A 15985-nucleotide genomic window follows, 5' to 3' on the forward strand; every position below is an offset into this window, starting at 1 on the left:
AATTAAGCTTCTTTTTATACAGAGTTACAGATTATATTAATTTTATATAGAATATATTTAAGAAAGATATTTAATTTTTTGCTAGTTAAGTATTGATCGATTAAGTTACTGTACCTTTGTTCCGATAAATGCGTGCCATTTCCTCGAATCTAATATCATAGCAAATGCCAATACCTATTTTGCAGCCCTTCACATCGAACGTCGTTAGGGAGTTACCAGGACTGAGTGAATCACTCTCTCGAAAAGTAATCTTATTAGGAATGTCGATGTCGAATAGATGTACCTAATAACATAAAAATGTAGTCGCTAATTCTATTGCTGCAACTTTTGTAATTTAATATCAAAGTTACCAACTCCTAAACTTTAATTATTTTTTATTTAATAACTGACAGCGTTTTTATCACTTTCTTTTATTAAAAAATCCTATCATTTAATAATGTTTAAAAAGGAGAAAAAATAAGTATAATAATATTTTAAGTATGTGAAAAATTTATACAACACAAACACATTACAACAAAAATGGGCGTTTCCCGTATCATAACGTATTTTATAAACCGTAAATTATAGAATTGGTTATAGTATACGTATGTACATATGTATATTCCTAAATTATTCCTAGATAGAGTCACTTTCTTCGCCCCAATATTTTCAAATTCAAAGCCATAAAGGAATATATTACTTACCTTTCGGTGTTTTGCTATCAAAGTTCCATCGGGACCCCAAATAGTACAGGTATTGTACAATTTATCGCCCCCTATTTCAGGCATCGTACCACCAACTACATAGATGTTGTTTTCTTTAGCTGCGTTCGATGAAGCAACGCTCGTTTCACCATCAGGAATACTCTCGGCGTATTTTGGAAAGTACTCTGCATTGCAATATTTCAATTAATGAAAAATAACTGTCTTTTGTTCCAACCATAAATTAAATTGAAATGTTTGTCAGTTTTTTATTTTTTAAATTATTAAAATAACTAAGTTTTATATTTCGACTTAATTAAATATGCAATTACTTAGCTAATAGTATATATAATAAATTGTTTCTACAGGTTCAAAATGAAAAATGAATATTTAGAAATATTTAATTACGACAATGCTATTTGTGTTAGCATCAGTGGCTTGTTACTCAACGACTTTGCTAGTACTTTTTCAAACATAAAGTTAGTTTTCAATTAACACTTATACTAGAGGCGGAATTATAAATGCAAAATAATTGATAATACTAATTTATAAGTACCTAATTATTAGTATCTTAAAAAATATATTTATACAAAAATCACGATAATCATGAAAATGGGGAAATCCTATATTCTCGAATCAATTCACAATTTATTTTGCATATTAATTAGATTCCGCGCTCATCAGTACGTACTCACTGGCGACATCGAGAAAATGTATCGGCAATTCCTCGTACGACCAGAGGATCGGAAATATCAAAGGATATTATGGCGCAGCGCGAGTGGAGAAACAGAAACATATGAGCTTAACACCGTAATACTCTTATCATAGAAATAGAAGCAGTCCTCAATTCCCGCCCTCTAACTTCTATCTCCACCGATCCAAATGATCTCCTAGCCCTCACTCCCGGACATTTCCTCATTGGCGATTCATTAATGTGCTTACGTGATCGAGATTTCAGGGACATTCCATCGAACCGACTCTCCAAATGGCAGCATATCCAACAGCTTAAACAACATTTTTGGAACCGCTGGCATAAGGAGTATTTGAACGAGCTAACCAACCGCAATAAATGGAGCAAGGGTGGACACAGCATCCAAAAGGGCACAATCGTCATCCTCAGAGAGGACAACGTTCCCTCCATGCATTGGCCTCTGGGCCGAGTTATCAAGATTCATCCAGGCGCCGATGGTGTCATCCGGACAGCTACAGTTCAGACGGCAAAGAGCATTTTGGATCGGGGCGTCAAAAGGCTTGTCCCACTGCCAATTCAACCCGATCTCGAGAAACCCGAACAACTAGCCACCGAGACGAAATAAGATGGGAACTTCAACCACACCTCCCTAGTTTGATCGGTACCCTCTCAACGGGGGGAGAATGTTACGCCATGCGGCTTACCATAGGTCATATTCTTAACTATCGATCGCGGCACTATAATGTCGCAGACGGATCGTCGTGTCTGCCCGGCAAACAAACATTGTAGTGGCAAGCGCATGGTTCATTAAGCAGGGCGACTTCCAGAAACGTCGACTCGTGGCCCGTATTTTACCTCGCGTAAAAGAATGTGGCGTGATCCGAACGTAGTGGGGGTCGCCTTCCAGAAAAAACGAAAAAAATCGAAAGGCGTTCAGAACTTTTCGAGATGTCGAACCGTCAACACATGTGGTATGTCGCGCATTACTTATCAACCAAAACGCAGTTACATTTTTTTTGTTCCATTTATATCTTTCTAGTTAATAAGTTGTTGAAATAAACATTAATTTATTTGTGTTAATTCTGTGGAATTTCGTTGAACTACCCTTATTATCATAATCGAAATAAGGGGATCGATCAGTTCGTGGCGTCGATTATTTAATCGTAACGGGAACTTACAACTCTCGTTGACGTGCTATCTCGCGATCGCGTCTCTCCGCGAACGGTCGAAACAAAATGATTCACTAAAAACTGTCCTGAATTCCTAAGAATTTATTTACCGCAAAACTGACAAAGTGTTTATTTAAAACATGAGGTTGAAGGTAGTCCTTTTCTTTCATTTCATTCATTTTCATTTTCTTTCTTAAGTATGGCTAACACAATATCTAATCAATTAAAATTTTATATTTTCACGTGAAAAGTTTCTTTAGATAATTATTATCAACATGATGACTAACTCTTACGGATTAATACGTGTCTGTAGGGCAATCCGGTGGACTTGATCGGCCTTTTACTTCGAAAGTTGAGTAATCGGTGTCGCTTTCTTACGCATCTTTGAACTGTATAAATGTTTTAAAATTGTTTGATCCAGAATGTACCACACCGGACAATCAAGAAGGCAGGTGCCTTGACTACAGAAAATGTAAACCTCTGCAAGAAATATGGCAGATACAGTACCGTACAGCCACCGATTTTTATAGACGATCAGTGTGCAGATACCAGGGCAATGTTACGATCGTTTGCTGTCCGAACGATCCAAACAAAGAGAAGAGAGAAATTTTAATAAAAACTGTGTATAAGTATAAGGCTTTGCGACCACCATACTGTGGTTTTAGCAACGTCTCTCATACCAGGGTGGTCGATGGTAAACCAGCTGAACTTGGTACGTTTTATGTCTTTCTTTCCGATTAATAATAAGCCATTTACTGCAAAGAATGAACTTTAAAGGCATTAAACAGCACATCAATGTACATTTCAATTAGACTAAATAATAATGCTATGATTTTATCGGTAGTAACTTTACTTATTAACTTGAATTATTTCTTTCTTTTACTTCATGTTAGGAAGAGTATCTTTTTGCTTGAAATAAAAAATTGATATAGGAGTAATAATATGGATAGAGATCAAAAACTGTTAGGGCAGAAATTACACGTTTGAACTTTATAGTTCAGTATAGTTCAAATAGAAATTATATAGAATTATTTAATAATTTGTATTCCACTGGAATAAAAATTTAATTTCTGTCTTTATCAAATCTCTATTTCAGAGTATTTGTACGTATGTACTTATCGTCTGCTGTATGATCGAATATCGAATAGGTAATAATCGTTGTTACCCGTTATGTGAGAACAAATTATGTATATTCACAACTATGACTATTGCATTTTAGGCGCTTGGCCATGGATCGCTGCATTAGGTTTTCGTAATCCCCGAAACCCAGACAAACCACTATGGAAGTGCGGAGGTTCCCTGATATCGGCTAGGCATGTTTTGACCGCAGCACATTGTGCACATATGGATGGAATAGAAAACATACACAATCATAATATTGTCATTCTTAGATTGGTGGAGGAGGTGCCATTTTCGAGTAAGTCCTCAAATATATATATATATATATATGCTATTGAGTATTACTGAAGTATCATATCCTGAAATTTCTTACTGTACACATATATTGTGTCATAAAGCGTGTATAATTCTTTCTCATACTTTTGGTCATTCGTTTCCTGCATTTTCATTTATTTTTTTATTTTTCAGGGTACGTATATCCCATTTGTACGAAAGAGCCCCTACGAAAGAGCAACTTCGTCGGCTATAACCCCCTTGTTGCTGGATGGGGAGCATTAAGATATAGTAAGTGATATCAATTTTATAATAAAATTAAATAGTTCCAGTCTTAAATATCTTTCTTATTTTCTTCGTAGGACGACCACGACGTAATGCATTAATGGAAGTACAAATGCCAGTGATTAAGAACGCCGAATGCAAAATAGCTTATTCCAAATTTCCTAATGCACCTGATATCACTGATGGTATAATATGCGCCGAACATGCTCAGGGTGGAGAGGATTCTTGTACGGTAATTAAGTTACAGAGTTACTACAAACTATACGGTATCTGAAGACACGTCGATTCGAATTAACATCAAATCGACGTCTTAAACATTAAAAATAATAGATAAACACAATTTAATAGTTTTGCCCACTTCTCACACCTCGTTATGGTATTTAATCTAATTTCCTTCTAATCTTAGTTTTGCTCAAAATACATATAACATGTACGTTATAAATTGGAGTATTTCAATACACAAATCAATAGAAGATTATTACTGTATATAAGTATAATTTCAATACAATTCGATCGATATATTTCAGTATCTTTGATTAAAAATTTAACGATCCTTTCAGGCTGACCGCGGCGGACCACTGCTGATACAACATGAATTAACCTCGTATTTAATAGGTATTGTGTCTTATGCTTATAAGTGCGGCACAGCTGGGTATCCCAGCGTTTACACTAGGGTCACATCGTACCTTGACTTCATTCTCCAAGCGATGCAATAATATGATATTACTGTTCCATAAATATCATTGTGTAAAAAACGTAAAGTTGGATTTTCTTATTGTGGAGATAAGAAACAGCTCAAATTTACATTGTTTTGTACGTTACAAATTATAGGCTTAAAATGTACGAAATGTAACTTTGAAACGACACTAATTTTTTACGCACGATAAACCTCCACGACTTAGGTATGTAAAGATGATAAACGTATATTAATTCTATAAATTTGGTAATAATAAACCAACTTTCTGAGAAGTTCTGTAAATTTCGTTTCTGTTGTATCAAGAGAATAATGGAATATTCCACTTAGATCGTATACTTCTTGTACGTACGTACAAAATTTTCCGGCTAATCTAAAACACTTCATAAGATAGAGAGCTTCTGGAAATTCGGACACAGAGAGTGCATAAAATACAAGATAAGTCTCGTGTCTTTCAAAATTATTTTTTATTCGCTAAAAACGTCCTGTGTACTCATGCAATCACATGCAACCTCGAAACTTCACTTATTTTTTATCACTTTCCAATTCAATACACAGTTTCAGCATTTTTGACTATATGTAAGAGAAATTTCCATTCAGCCAAAGGTGTACTTACAGATTATAGATTCCTATACGACTCTCAGTAAAAATTTATCCGCACTCCAGATAGTTAAAACTTCTGTCGACCGTATTGATCCATCTGCACTCTTCGTATGACGTCAATATCTGTTCAGTGCTGCTGCGCAGGTTTCTTTGTGTTACGTCAATTCGTTTGTGACCGTTGCGCGAGTAATGGCGCTTTGCAATGGTGATTTGCAGGAAAACAGTGCAGGATGCTGTGATTCGTTTCTTGTGGTCGGAGGTTATGTTTGATGCCTATATTTATCAAAGATTTAATGCACATTATGGAGAAAGTGTTTTGTCACGAAGTGTGTTTGAATGGGCACAAAAGTTCAAAGAAGATCGCACGAGTGTTATGAAAAAACAGCTGGACGCCCGTCCACATCCACGATGACAACATTGAACGTGCTCATGAACTTATGCTCTATGGAATAGACGAGTGACACTGGATAATGTGGCAAATCATTTGCAAATCAGCCACGGCTCTGCTTATGCAATAGTGCACGACAGATTTGGATTTTAAAAAGTTTGTGCGAGATGGATGCCGAAAAAGCTGATGAAAAGGTGAAGACGACGATGCATTCGTGGTTCGCAGCTCAGCCCAAAACATTTTTTAATGAGAAAATACAAAGGTCCTTCGGCAAATGGACAAAGTGTATACAGAAATCGAGTGATTATGTCAAAAAATGATGTATGTCTTTTTTGACAATTGCTTAAAATAAATTCTACACCGACAGAGCGGGTAACTTTTTACTCACCCTCGTAAGACACTTAAATTTCCAATCTATTATGATGAATAAAAGAGCTTATACTATTAAATCTAATTGTATTTTGTTGCATGAGAGTACACGTGTATGTGATGTACATTACCTTTATATCCCCTTGAACGCTTCAATATTGCGCATATATACTATATTTTGTACAGCTTCTATAAAATTTCGTATGTTTGTTTAGGCTGTTAATCTAGAGGCTGGAGTACAAAGAAGTGGCACAATGATGTGGGCTGATGACATTTATAATTATCAAGGAATCACCCCTACATTCGCTCAGGTATATATCGTTGACTATAACGTATTTAACATATATGATTGTTAGAATATTAATAATTAATTTTTAATTCTATCAGAATTTTAATGAAACTGTCCCTTGGGAAGGAAGAACTGATACCTTGATATCACGGTTTGTACATCCTATATATACGACAAATTTTAGAACATTATATAACGAAGAACCAGATCGTCGTGGCCATGTGATGTGAATAAAAGGACTTGAATTTGATGATATTTTTATAATGTTAGATAACATAACTAAGTATCTTCACAGTAAGATAGGATGACATGGTTTACATGATCTTAATGTTGTTCACTCGAGTGATGATATTATAAGGAAAAGCGTAATATCACAGGTAGGATGATTCATAATTTAGAACTACTAACTCATGTATGTATTAAAAATTAAAGAAATATATTAAATTTTATAGGATATTTATGTTTAGTAACCAGTAATTCAGAGATTGGTATTCATGGTTACTATAACGAGGCTGTAGAAACGCACCCTTTCTTCTTTGCAAATGGTCCTGTATTTATGTCTAAGCCGAAACTGGAACCTCTGAATAATTTAGATTTATTCTTGTTATTTTCTAAAATACTTATCTACAGTATACCATAAGGAATGATACCGTATCGCACCTAATCAAGTGCCTTAAGAAACATCAACAGGATATCACAGTAAGTAATCCCTTATCGACAGATATGTAAGTAAAAGTTATGTGTCATTGTTATACACAATTATGTGTTAGTGTTATACACAGTTATTTATCATTTTCTATTAATTCAGTTGTAGCCACTACAATATCTATGACACTGGTAGTAATTATAAGAACAATAATGATGTTCTATAAGAGGAAATGATGATTAGGAACAAAAACTTACAGGTAAGTCAAAGTATATGTTATTTGCCATTTGAAAAGAAAGTTACTAACTTGGAATTTTTTGATAAATAATAATTGTGCAAAATATATTGGATTTCAAATTTGTCAAAAATTGATATTTAAGAAGCATTGTAATAATATAACATTAATATTTTGATTTTTCAGAAGATATCATGCGGTGGATGGATAATATGCAAAAAATATTAAGCAGTATATGAATTTTCCTATTGCGTAGAGATAACAAAATGAATTTTAAAAAATGTCGACACGGTAATAAGAAATAGCATCATGACAAAGAATATATAAAGACAGTTTCATTTTTTATAAATAAAAATTTGTTGTTCCAGATTTTGAAATACAGTGAAACGTTTAATTAGTATCTTAATATCTTTAAATAATTATTATTTTAGAATCAATTGTAATTGTATCATACGTACTTTTGAATTCGTGCAAGAACATATGTAATTTTGAAGTAGTTATTATTAGGAAACTGTTAGACGCGAACAGTATGCGAAAAGTTAGTATGCAGTGTAATAATTATCAATCAAAACACAAGAATTAAATTCTTGAGGAAAAAATTTCCGGAATTTCTTATTTACATGATTATAGAGAAATCCATAATAAAAAGGAGCTGCTTTCTAATACTTCGCTTCCTTGTAATGCCTACGTTAACAATAACGAGGTTCGACTTTTTGTTTTTAGAGGGATACTGGAAAATTTGAAAGTACAGTACCATTGGGAAGAAAATCACGATATTGAAAACGATATTTGCAAGTAAATTTCCAAAAAATCTGTTTTCAAATTTTCGCTTTCTATTTCACATTAAAAGAAAGGGAGGGCTGCCTTCTTTTTCTGCAAGACAAAACAAACATTCTGAATCTCGTATCAATGAATGATGTCAATAAGTTATTTTTCTTTTCAGATTGAACAATATTCCAGATTTATTCATAATTTCATACTACGCGAAGAATAGACTTTCATAGGTATATAAAGGAAATATTAAGTATAGGAAAACTCTTTTTCGTTGTAGGTGACATATGCTTCACGGTTGAACACATGTATTTTTGAACACATATAAATGAAAAAGTACTCTTATGGAGAAAAAGAATTGATACCTTCGATTGACATTAGATAATGTATATAAACTTATGAACAATCACTATCACTATCAGTTTGTATTTTAGGTGCACACGCAGATTTGTTGGAGTTCTTATAAAATGTACTTCCTGTACGAACGTTTTATTCTTCCAAATTTTACGATACTATGTCTCATATGATAACTATATGGATTAAACGTAATATAAATGATCCGAAAATAGACTCGAACGACATTAATTGTCTTTCTATTTATACCAATATCGAAAATACAAGTAAAGCTGGAGCAATAGTATGCAAGAATGGACTATTTATTATTTTAAACCAAATCATAGCATATTCAGAATGCACAGTATTATCATGAAATGTAAATGAATCAGTTGTAAACGAACGATTTTACTGTAAAATCGTTGCCGCCTTTTTTTCATCTGAAATATAGCAGCAATGAGTACATTCTTTTAATATATAATAAAACGAGATATCTTTATAAAGTTACATATGTCATCACTGGTAACTGTTATCTCGTATGACGCCAAATATACCGTTAGTATGGAATGATATTTTTATGAAGATATACTTTAATGATAGATTTTATGAATGAAACGTTATATAAGAAAAATTATCTCTTGTTATTCTATGAAGTGTAGTAGCTAATGAAGATTAATTTTACGAAGTATTAGAGCAAAAGAGAATTAAAAAATTAAAAAGATCTAAATAAGATTGTTCGTGTGGCTTAATTATCTCAATTCTGGTACACCACTTGTTACATTCTAACTAATTAGCGCTAAACAATAACTTGCAAATATTAAAGATATTAACACCTAAAGGTTTTCAGGAAATTTTATAATATTTGATTATTGTATATCTAGTCATTGATTGATAAAATTTCTTGTATAAGCATAGATCGAGGTTGACGTCATACGCAGATTGCATATCATTGACAGGTATCGTTTTAATTTATTTTATGGCTAGAATCGTTTGAATATTATACGAATAATTATTTCCATTCGAACGATTAATAAATCACGTACCTATAAAAGATATATTACGAAAAAGACGTGACGAAACAAAAAAATATTGGAAATTCCGTTGTCATTAGATCAATTACTTTTGCAATGATTTTTATTTCCATGTAATTACATATGAAATGGCTAATTCATTAACATCTCCTCGAATCGAATATAATTCGTTACACTTCACAACGATTCAAATAATGGACGGGAAATATATAATAACTTTCCTGTCCTTGCGTTAAAATAGTACTGTACAAATCAGATGATACAACCTAACCCCAACCTAACCCCAAAAAACCCAATTACATCCACATTGCATGACAGCACACTTGCAATGGATTTTTGTGATTTCAATGTCACAGACAATGACACAACTAATCAGAACACGTTCGAGGCTATAGACATTGAAATTACCGCGTGTTTAATACGTTTAAAGCATAAATCTAAATTTCACGCGATTATTTCTTTGTACATTGTGAAACTCTTAAATTATCTTAATCGAATAAATAATCCTAATGTAATAAAACATCTTGAAATAGACCTAGATATCTGAAACAGAAACTCGAAGGATAAGAAATCCTAAAAGGTACTAATCCTAAAATAACAAACTCCTAAATAATAAACAAGTGATAAAACCTGTTATAAATAATAAACCTTACCTGGAATAATCAAATCCTAACTAATCGAAAATAAAATAAGGCAAGCAATTCTTAATCTTTCAAGTAATTTTTCCGAAAACACAGAAAGATAGAGAAATTAAAAAGACGCAGCACAAATTGCAGCACAATGAAAGTTTCGGAGCGATGAATACGATCGTATTAAACTAAATAATTTTCAAAAGTGAAATTACACTGAAACGTATATCGATGATATTTGTCATTTCTACGATCTGTTTCGCTTGATCGTGCTTCTTTTCTGATGTAAATTCAATTTATAATACGAACTAAGTTTCCTTTATTATTATTAGTCCTGCGTCTTTTTAATTCGTCACTTCTTTTATTTCAGAACAATGACGGGCTCCAAGATGCTGTTCGGATGTTTGGCGTTAATTGCTTTTCTGCATCCATTAGTTCACGTTTGTACTTCGAGTAGTACAGCTCAAGGTTTGTACTTCGAGTTGTCTTTTTCCATGCACTTCAAATTCCAATACGATCTGGTCACGTGGCCTTCGTACAATTTCGAAATTTTACCTGTTTGGTAATCGTCAATGAAAAAAGAAGTTATGCGTGACCTCAACACATTGAAACAATTTTTATGATTTTTTATTTGCCGGTTGGTCAGCAAGTTAATGGAAAAATTTCACTTAACTATTCGCGTTAATCTCTTCGGTTTAACTTTTGGGAAATGCTTCGTTAGCTTCGGGAATATTCCAACGATTCGTTTTACGTACAAAATAAGCATGATAAATATTACATCACGGTAATGTAATATCGGAATATATTAAAGGTGTAATTTTGTTCGATTAATTATAATTTATTAATAATGGATTGAAAATACAGATATTAGTTAGACAGAGAAACGATGTTTGATTAACAGGAAAACTAAATGCAACGCTCGTATTTACAACAAATAACTTGACAACTATTTGGTAACTCTCTCTCTCTCTCTCTCTCTCTCTCACTAGCAACTCTAACACTCGACAACACTCGCAACTCAATTCTAACGACTCTATGCTTCGACGTCTCGATCAACTCTGATTCTCGCAACACGCACACTTTTCGATTCGCCTTGAATAGCGAAACCGTCCTTCTTCTAACGTTGTCTATTGTTTCCCTCATACCTATGTAAGAACTACCAACTACGTGCCTTTAGTCACGTAGGCACTCTTAAATGTAAACGAACCACAGAAACACGACGTACACGGTTTTTCTATTTTCAGCCGATCTCCAATCAAAGCTATTCTACGATATTACAATCGGCCTTTCCTGACAATCACATCTGCCCTCAGATGTGCTCATCATCGCCGCTCGCACTTACATCACTATCGTCAGCATTCCACCATTTCATGTGATCGGCTGCCGTGGAAGTTGTACGTGGCCCTTCGTGCTCCCCCTCTCGCTGCACTATGCATCGGTCATTTCGCAGGACTTTTATCACCCGATACGGTCCAAGAAACTTCGGATGCAGCTTTAGCCCGGGACCCCTCTGCATCCTCTCGATTGCCACTAGATCTCCCGTCCTGTATGCTGTCGCCTTCTTGCGTCTCCTGTTATACGCCCGCTTGTTTCGGATTTGGATCTCCTCAATCCGTCTCTTTGCGTCCGCACGCAGCTGATCTCGTTCCTCTTGGAACACCGCGGCCTGTTCGTCCTCGATGCTACTGCTCCTCTTTCGCTCTTCCTCTATCTTCCTCTCCGTTGTTTGTTTACCCATTTCACTCTTGTCAGGGGCTTTGATCGTCGTGGCAGCATCGTGACATTTTCGTAGGCTCGGTTCGTACATGGAAGACGTTAACAACTTACCATCTACCGAGACTATGATCTCTTCTTTTTCGAAGGTCTTCACGTTCATCGTGTCCTCGACAATCCCATCGTCGTCCTCGTCATCCACATCCTCTGTATATCGATATTATTGGAGGGATTCCGCACGTGCGACTTCCCTTGTCTTTTCGTTCGCCTTGCATTCACTCTCTTCGAGTCTATCCGAAAACTTGAAACAACCCTCGCACCCGCAACGCTATCCTTCTCAGTAAATTCGCAAATATCATCAACAACATCCTGTTGCTGTTGTTTAGCCAGATTCTTCCTCCTCGTGATGTTCGCTAAGTCCTCCTGCTGGCCGCAAGAATCCGACGAGGACACCATCTCGTGGTCCACTTTACCAATCACCACGTGTCTTGCCACTATTCTCCGTTCCTCCGACACTTGCTGCACAGCTGCCCGATACTTCTTCAAAACTTCTGCTAACTCTTCTTTATTTTCTTCCAATTGCGACAGTAGCTCAGTTCGTTCGCGACTAGCTACATTAACACGATCTTCTGCTTCGGAACGTTGCCGCAGTACTTCCTGCAACGAAGCCTGCGTCTCATTCGGTTCTTGCTCCGGTGCCTGTTTCGCTTTAACTGCAACTGCTCTAGCGCATTCTGCATCTTCTAACTGGTTCTTCAGCTGTCGTAAAGCTGCTTTACCCGTCGAGTCACCTTTCGATCTCTCCAGCATCGTTTGAGCGTCTCTTAGCAATGCTTTGGTTCTCTTCAAATCTCTTTTTAGCCTATGTTGCATGTCCTTAACGTGTGACAAATCTATCTCACTCGCCTGTGTCTCTACATCTATCTTGAGGACTTCCGGACACTCATCGGGATTTTCGTCCTTTATTCTACTAATAAAAGATTCTCCCCCTTTTATACTTATTTCAACAGTGTCCAAAAAGTCTGCGCCAATAATAAGCGAATGTTGCATCACTGTGTCTGGAACTACGTGTATGGTTATACAGTACGACTCATTGTCTATAATAATGTTCGTGGAAAATTTCCCGAGCGTAAAATTCCTTCCGGAACCGACACCGCCAAATCCAACGATTTCCCGACTTAATCTGGGCGCTCCGATTTTCACATGCTGATCTGCTCGCATTAGAGTCAGCTCACTACCGGTGTCTATCAACGCGCTCAATTTGAAATTTTCCATCTTAACATCCTTACCACGCCTTGTTTGTAACGACCGAAACACGCTGTAAACTTTTTTTGAGGGCTCACCCAAATTGTCGCAACTTGATGCGATGTGTCCGTACTCCCTACATTTGAAGCAATTGTAGCATCGCGTCTTCCTCGCATCTCCAGATCGACCGGGTTCCTTGTTCCTCTCGGTTTCGGACAGCTTCGCCACCGGCTTTACCCTGTTACTCTTCGGCTCCTCAAATTTCGTCCTCATCTCCATATCTCTTTTTATCGCTTCGTAGCGCCTGAAACGCTCTTTTAATTGCTCGATATTCCTGGCTCCGTATAGCACAGTCTTGTTCGCGACCTCGTCGGGAATGCCTTGAATAATGTAGTCTATCAAGGATTGCGTATCAACCCTTCCTTGTTTTGCAATCCCGCACATGTGATACATATATTGTTGCAGACTCTCATCTGCTTTCTTCTTTCTATGGGATAACTCGCCATGTATCTGTTGGTCGCTTACTACATTTTCAAACTCATTCCTCAACGCCTTTTTTAGCTTTGCCCAGGACTTCGCGCATCGTTTTTGTCGTACGAAGGCCTGAGCGGAGCCTGCGAGTAATTTCTTAGCATAGGCCACCATGTGGGCGTCTGACCAACCCCACACTTCTGCCATTTCCTCGAAGTCTTCCACCCACTGATTTACCCTCAGCAGATCATCCCCGCTGAATTTCTCTAATGAGTCTTCCACGTCTTTAAGACTCAACATCGAACCGACGCATACCTTCTGCTGCTACTCATCGCGGTCCTGATACACCGCTCGCGTGCCTCTCCTGTATTCTCGCGCGCCTTGTTTATCGTCCTCGCCTTCACTTTCGTCGGAGCTCTCTTCTTCCGACGATACATCGTCTCCTTCTAGGGCCGCCTGTAGCCGCGCGCGTAGTTCGGATTTTCTTCCCGTTACCTTCAACCCCAAGCTAACGAGACGCGCTCTCAGCTCTTTCGTCCTCAGCTTCTCGAGGTCTTCCTCTCCCTCTTGACTGCGTTCGGCTCTCTGCTTGCTTCTTAGATCTCGCTGGTTTGTTGGTTCTTCGCCACGCTTCGAATCCTTAGGAGTAGATCGACCAGGTTTGCACGCTCTGTTCAACCTGGCAACCAGCACTGATCTCGCACCGGATATAGGCAGATTCATCTGTGCGAGCTTACTCCTCAGCTCCTCCAGCGTCAAATCCTCTTCACCCGACAATCGTTCGTCTTCAACGTTTGCCATTTTATTCTATTCTTTTCTACTCCCGCAGAAATAGCTCCGTTAAATCGTATCGTTTCTCTGTCTTATTCAATCCCGGACGAGCCCCCACTTGTAATATCGGAATATATTAATAATGGATTGAAAATACAGATATTAGTTAGACAGAGAAACGATGTTTGATTAACAGGAAAACTAAATGCAACGCTCGTATTTACAACAAATAACTTGACAACTATTTGGTAACTCTCTCTCTCTCTCTCTCTCTCTCTCTCTCTCTCTCTCTCTCTCTCTCTCTCTCACTAGCAACTCTAACACTCGACAACACTCGCAACTCAATTCTAACGACTCTATGCTTCGACGTCTCGATCAACTCTGATTCTCGCAACACGCACACTTTTCGATTCGCCTTGGATAGCGAAACCGTCCTTCTTCTAACGCGTTTTTTAATACGCGATGGCGCTATCACTTTCTAAAAGCGTCGTCTTTACATTTCCGATGGCCACGGGCACATCCGACTGCCAGATATACAATGTGTTATAAGAGTATCATTACCATACTTTTCATGAAAAGAGCAATTTTTCTTGATAACTATACTCTGTAACATAGATTGAAGTCGCTGATTTGATCCCTCTGATATCGTTGTCTTATGAGAGTCTCGTCTGGTCTTGATTGGTTCTGTTGACTCTTATCGTTGGTGAAAATCGATTCGTTGTGTACCTTTTTTGTATAGAGAATTATTTTGTGGTAGAATATAATGTTGTAATATTTGTGGTCTTTACTTTACTAATTTTGTCACTGAGCCGCTCTTTGGTTAGTTGAGCGATTCATATTCCGCATATATTCCGTACTTGCTTCGCTTGGTACTTTTATAATTTTCGCAGTTACAATAAAAAATTTAATTCTTAACAGATTAAAGATTTAACCTCTTGCTTTATAGTGTACAATAATTTTTTTTTTTTTTTTTTTTTTTTTGTATAGGTTATGTGATCCATAGTTTGAGTAAGTAGTACATATATATATATATTTAAGATTAATATTTTATCAGTTTCTGTTCGTAACAACATCGAAGTAGTCAATAAGTTTGAAGAGTATAATTAAGGAAGTTATGAAGCAAGAGGTTAAGAACAAATTCTGAAAGAGGTTATGTACAACTCAGTAGTACTGCTTTACATTACTTTGCGAATTACTTTTCAAGCATAAAAATAGTTTAACAGCCACTTATAGTTACTTCCTTACCATTACATTCATTAAATTCGTTTGATTTTGTAAACAAAATAACCACGCTGACCAGTCTCTTATTTAAAATAGAATTATTTTGTCATATATCCAACAGTTTACTTTCTCTTCGCTTTGTCTCGTATTACGACTTTATAACGGTGTTTCTTTAAACTTTAAACGATCGTAATAAATGTATTTACGGACGATGACTGATATCTGGTCTGTCTTAAAGTTGCAACTAATTAGTGCCCCGTTACTTTGGACGTTATGAAATGTTGTATAACCAAAGACTTATCTTCTCTTTTGGTAGTTGCATAAGAGAAGACTGAGCCGTTGAAACGCTCGAATAGATT

At 36.3% G+C, this 15985-nt stretch overlaps 1 protein-coding gene and 1 long non-coding RNA gene across 4 annotated transcripts in view; both read left to right on the forward strand.

The window, feature by feature from the left end:
- LOC126877243 (venom serine protease Bi-VSP-like) overlaps positions 1-5108 on the forward strand; it is a 48058-nt gene extending 42950 nt beyond the window's left edge. For 2 of the 3 annotated variants that reach the window (XM_050640056.1, XM_050640057.1), the window contains exons 3-5: positions 4128-4223; positions 4295-4449; positions 4778-5108. In XM_050640056.1, the coding sequence (XP_050496013.1) occupies positions 4128-4223; positions 4295-4449; positions 4778-4933 (407 nt within the window). In that variant the 3' untranslated portion in view covers positions 4934-5108. Of the gene's footprint in view, positions 1-3547; positions 3689-3759; positions 3958-4127; positions 4224-4294; positions 4450-4777 lie in introns of those variants that run through there. The other variant, XM_050640058.1, reaches the window with a different exon arrangement.
- Positions 5109-6167: 1059 nt separating this feature from the next.
- Positions 6168-6881, forward strand: LOC126877255 (uncharacterized). Its single transcript, XR_007694883.1, has 3 exons — positions 6168-6274; positions 6487-6582; positions 6659-6881. It is a non-coding gene; the product is annotated as an uncharacterized LOC126877255 (long non-coding RNA).
- The last annotated feature ends 9104 nt before the right edge of the window (positions 6882-15985 follow it).

The sequence above is a fragment of the Bombus huntii genome, unplaced genomic scaffold (assembly GCF_024542735.1).
Source record: "Bombus huntii isolate Logan2020A unplaced genomic scaffold, iyBomHunt1.1 ctg00000137.1, whole genome shotgun sequence".
NCBI classification, from domain to species: Eukaryota; Metazoa; Arthropoda; class Insecta; order Hymenoptera; family Apidae; genus Bombus; species Bombus huntii.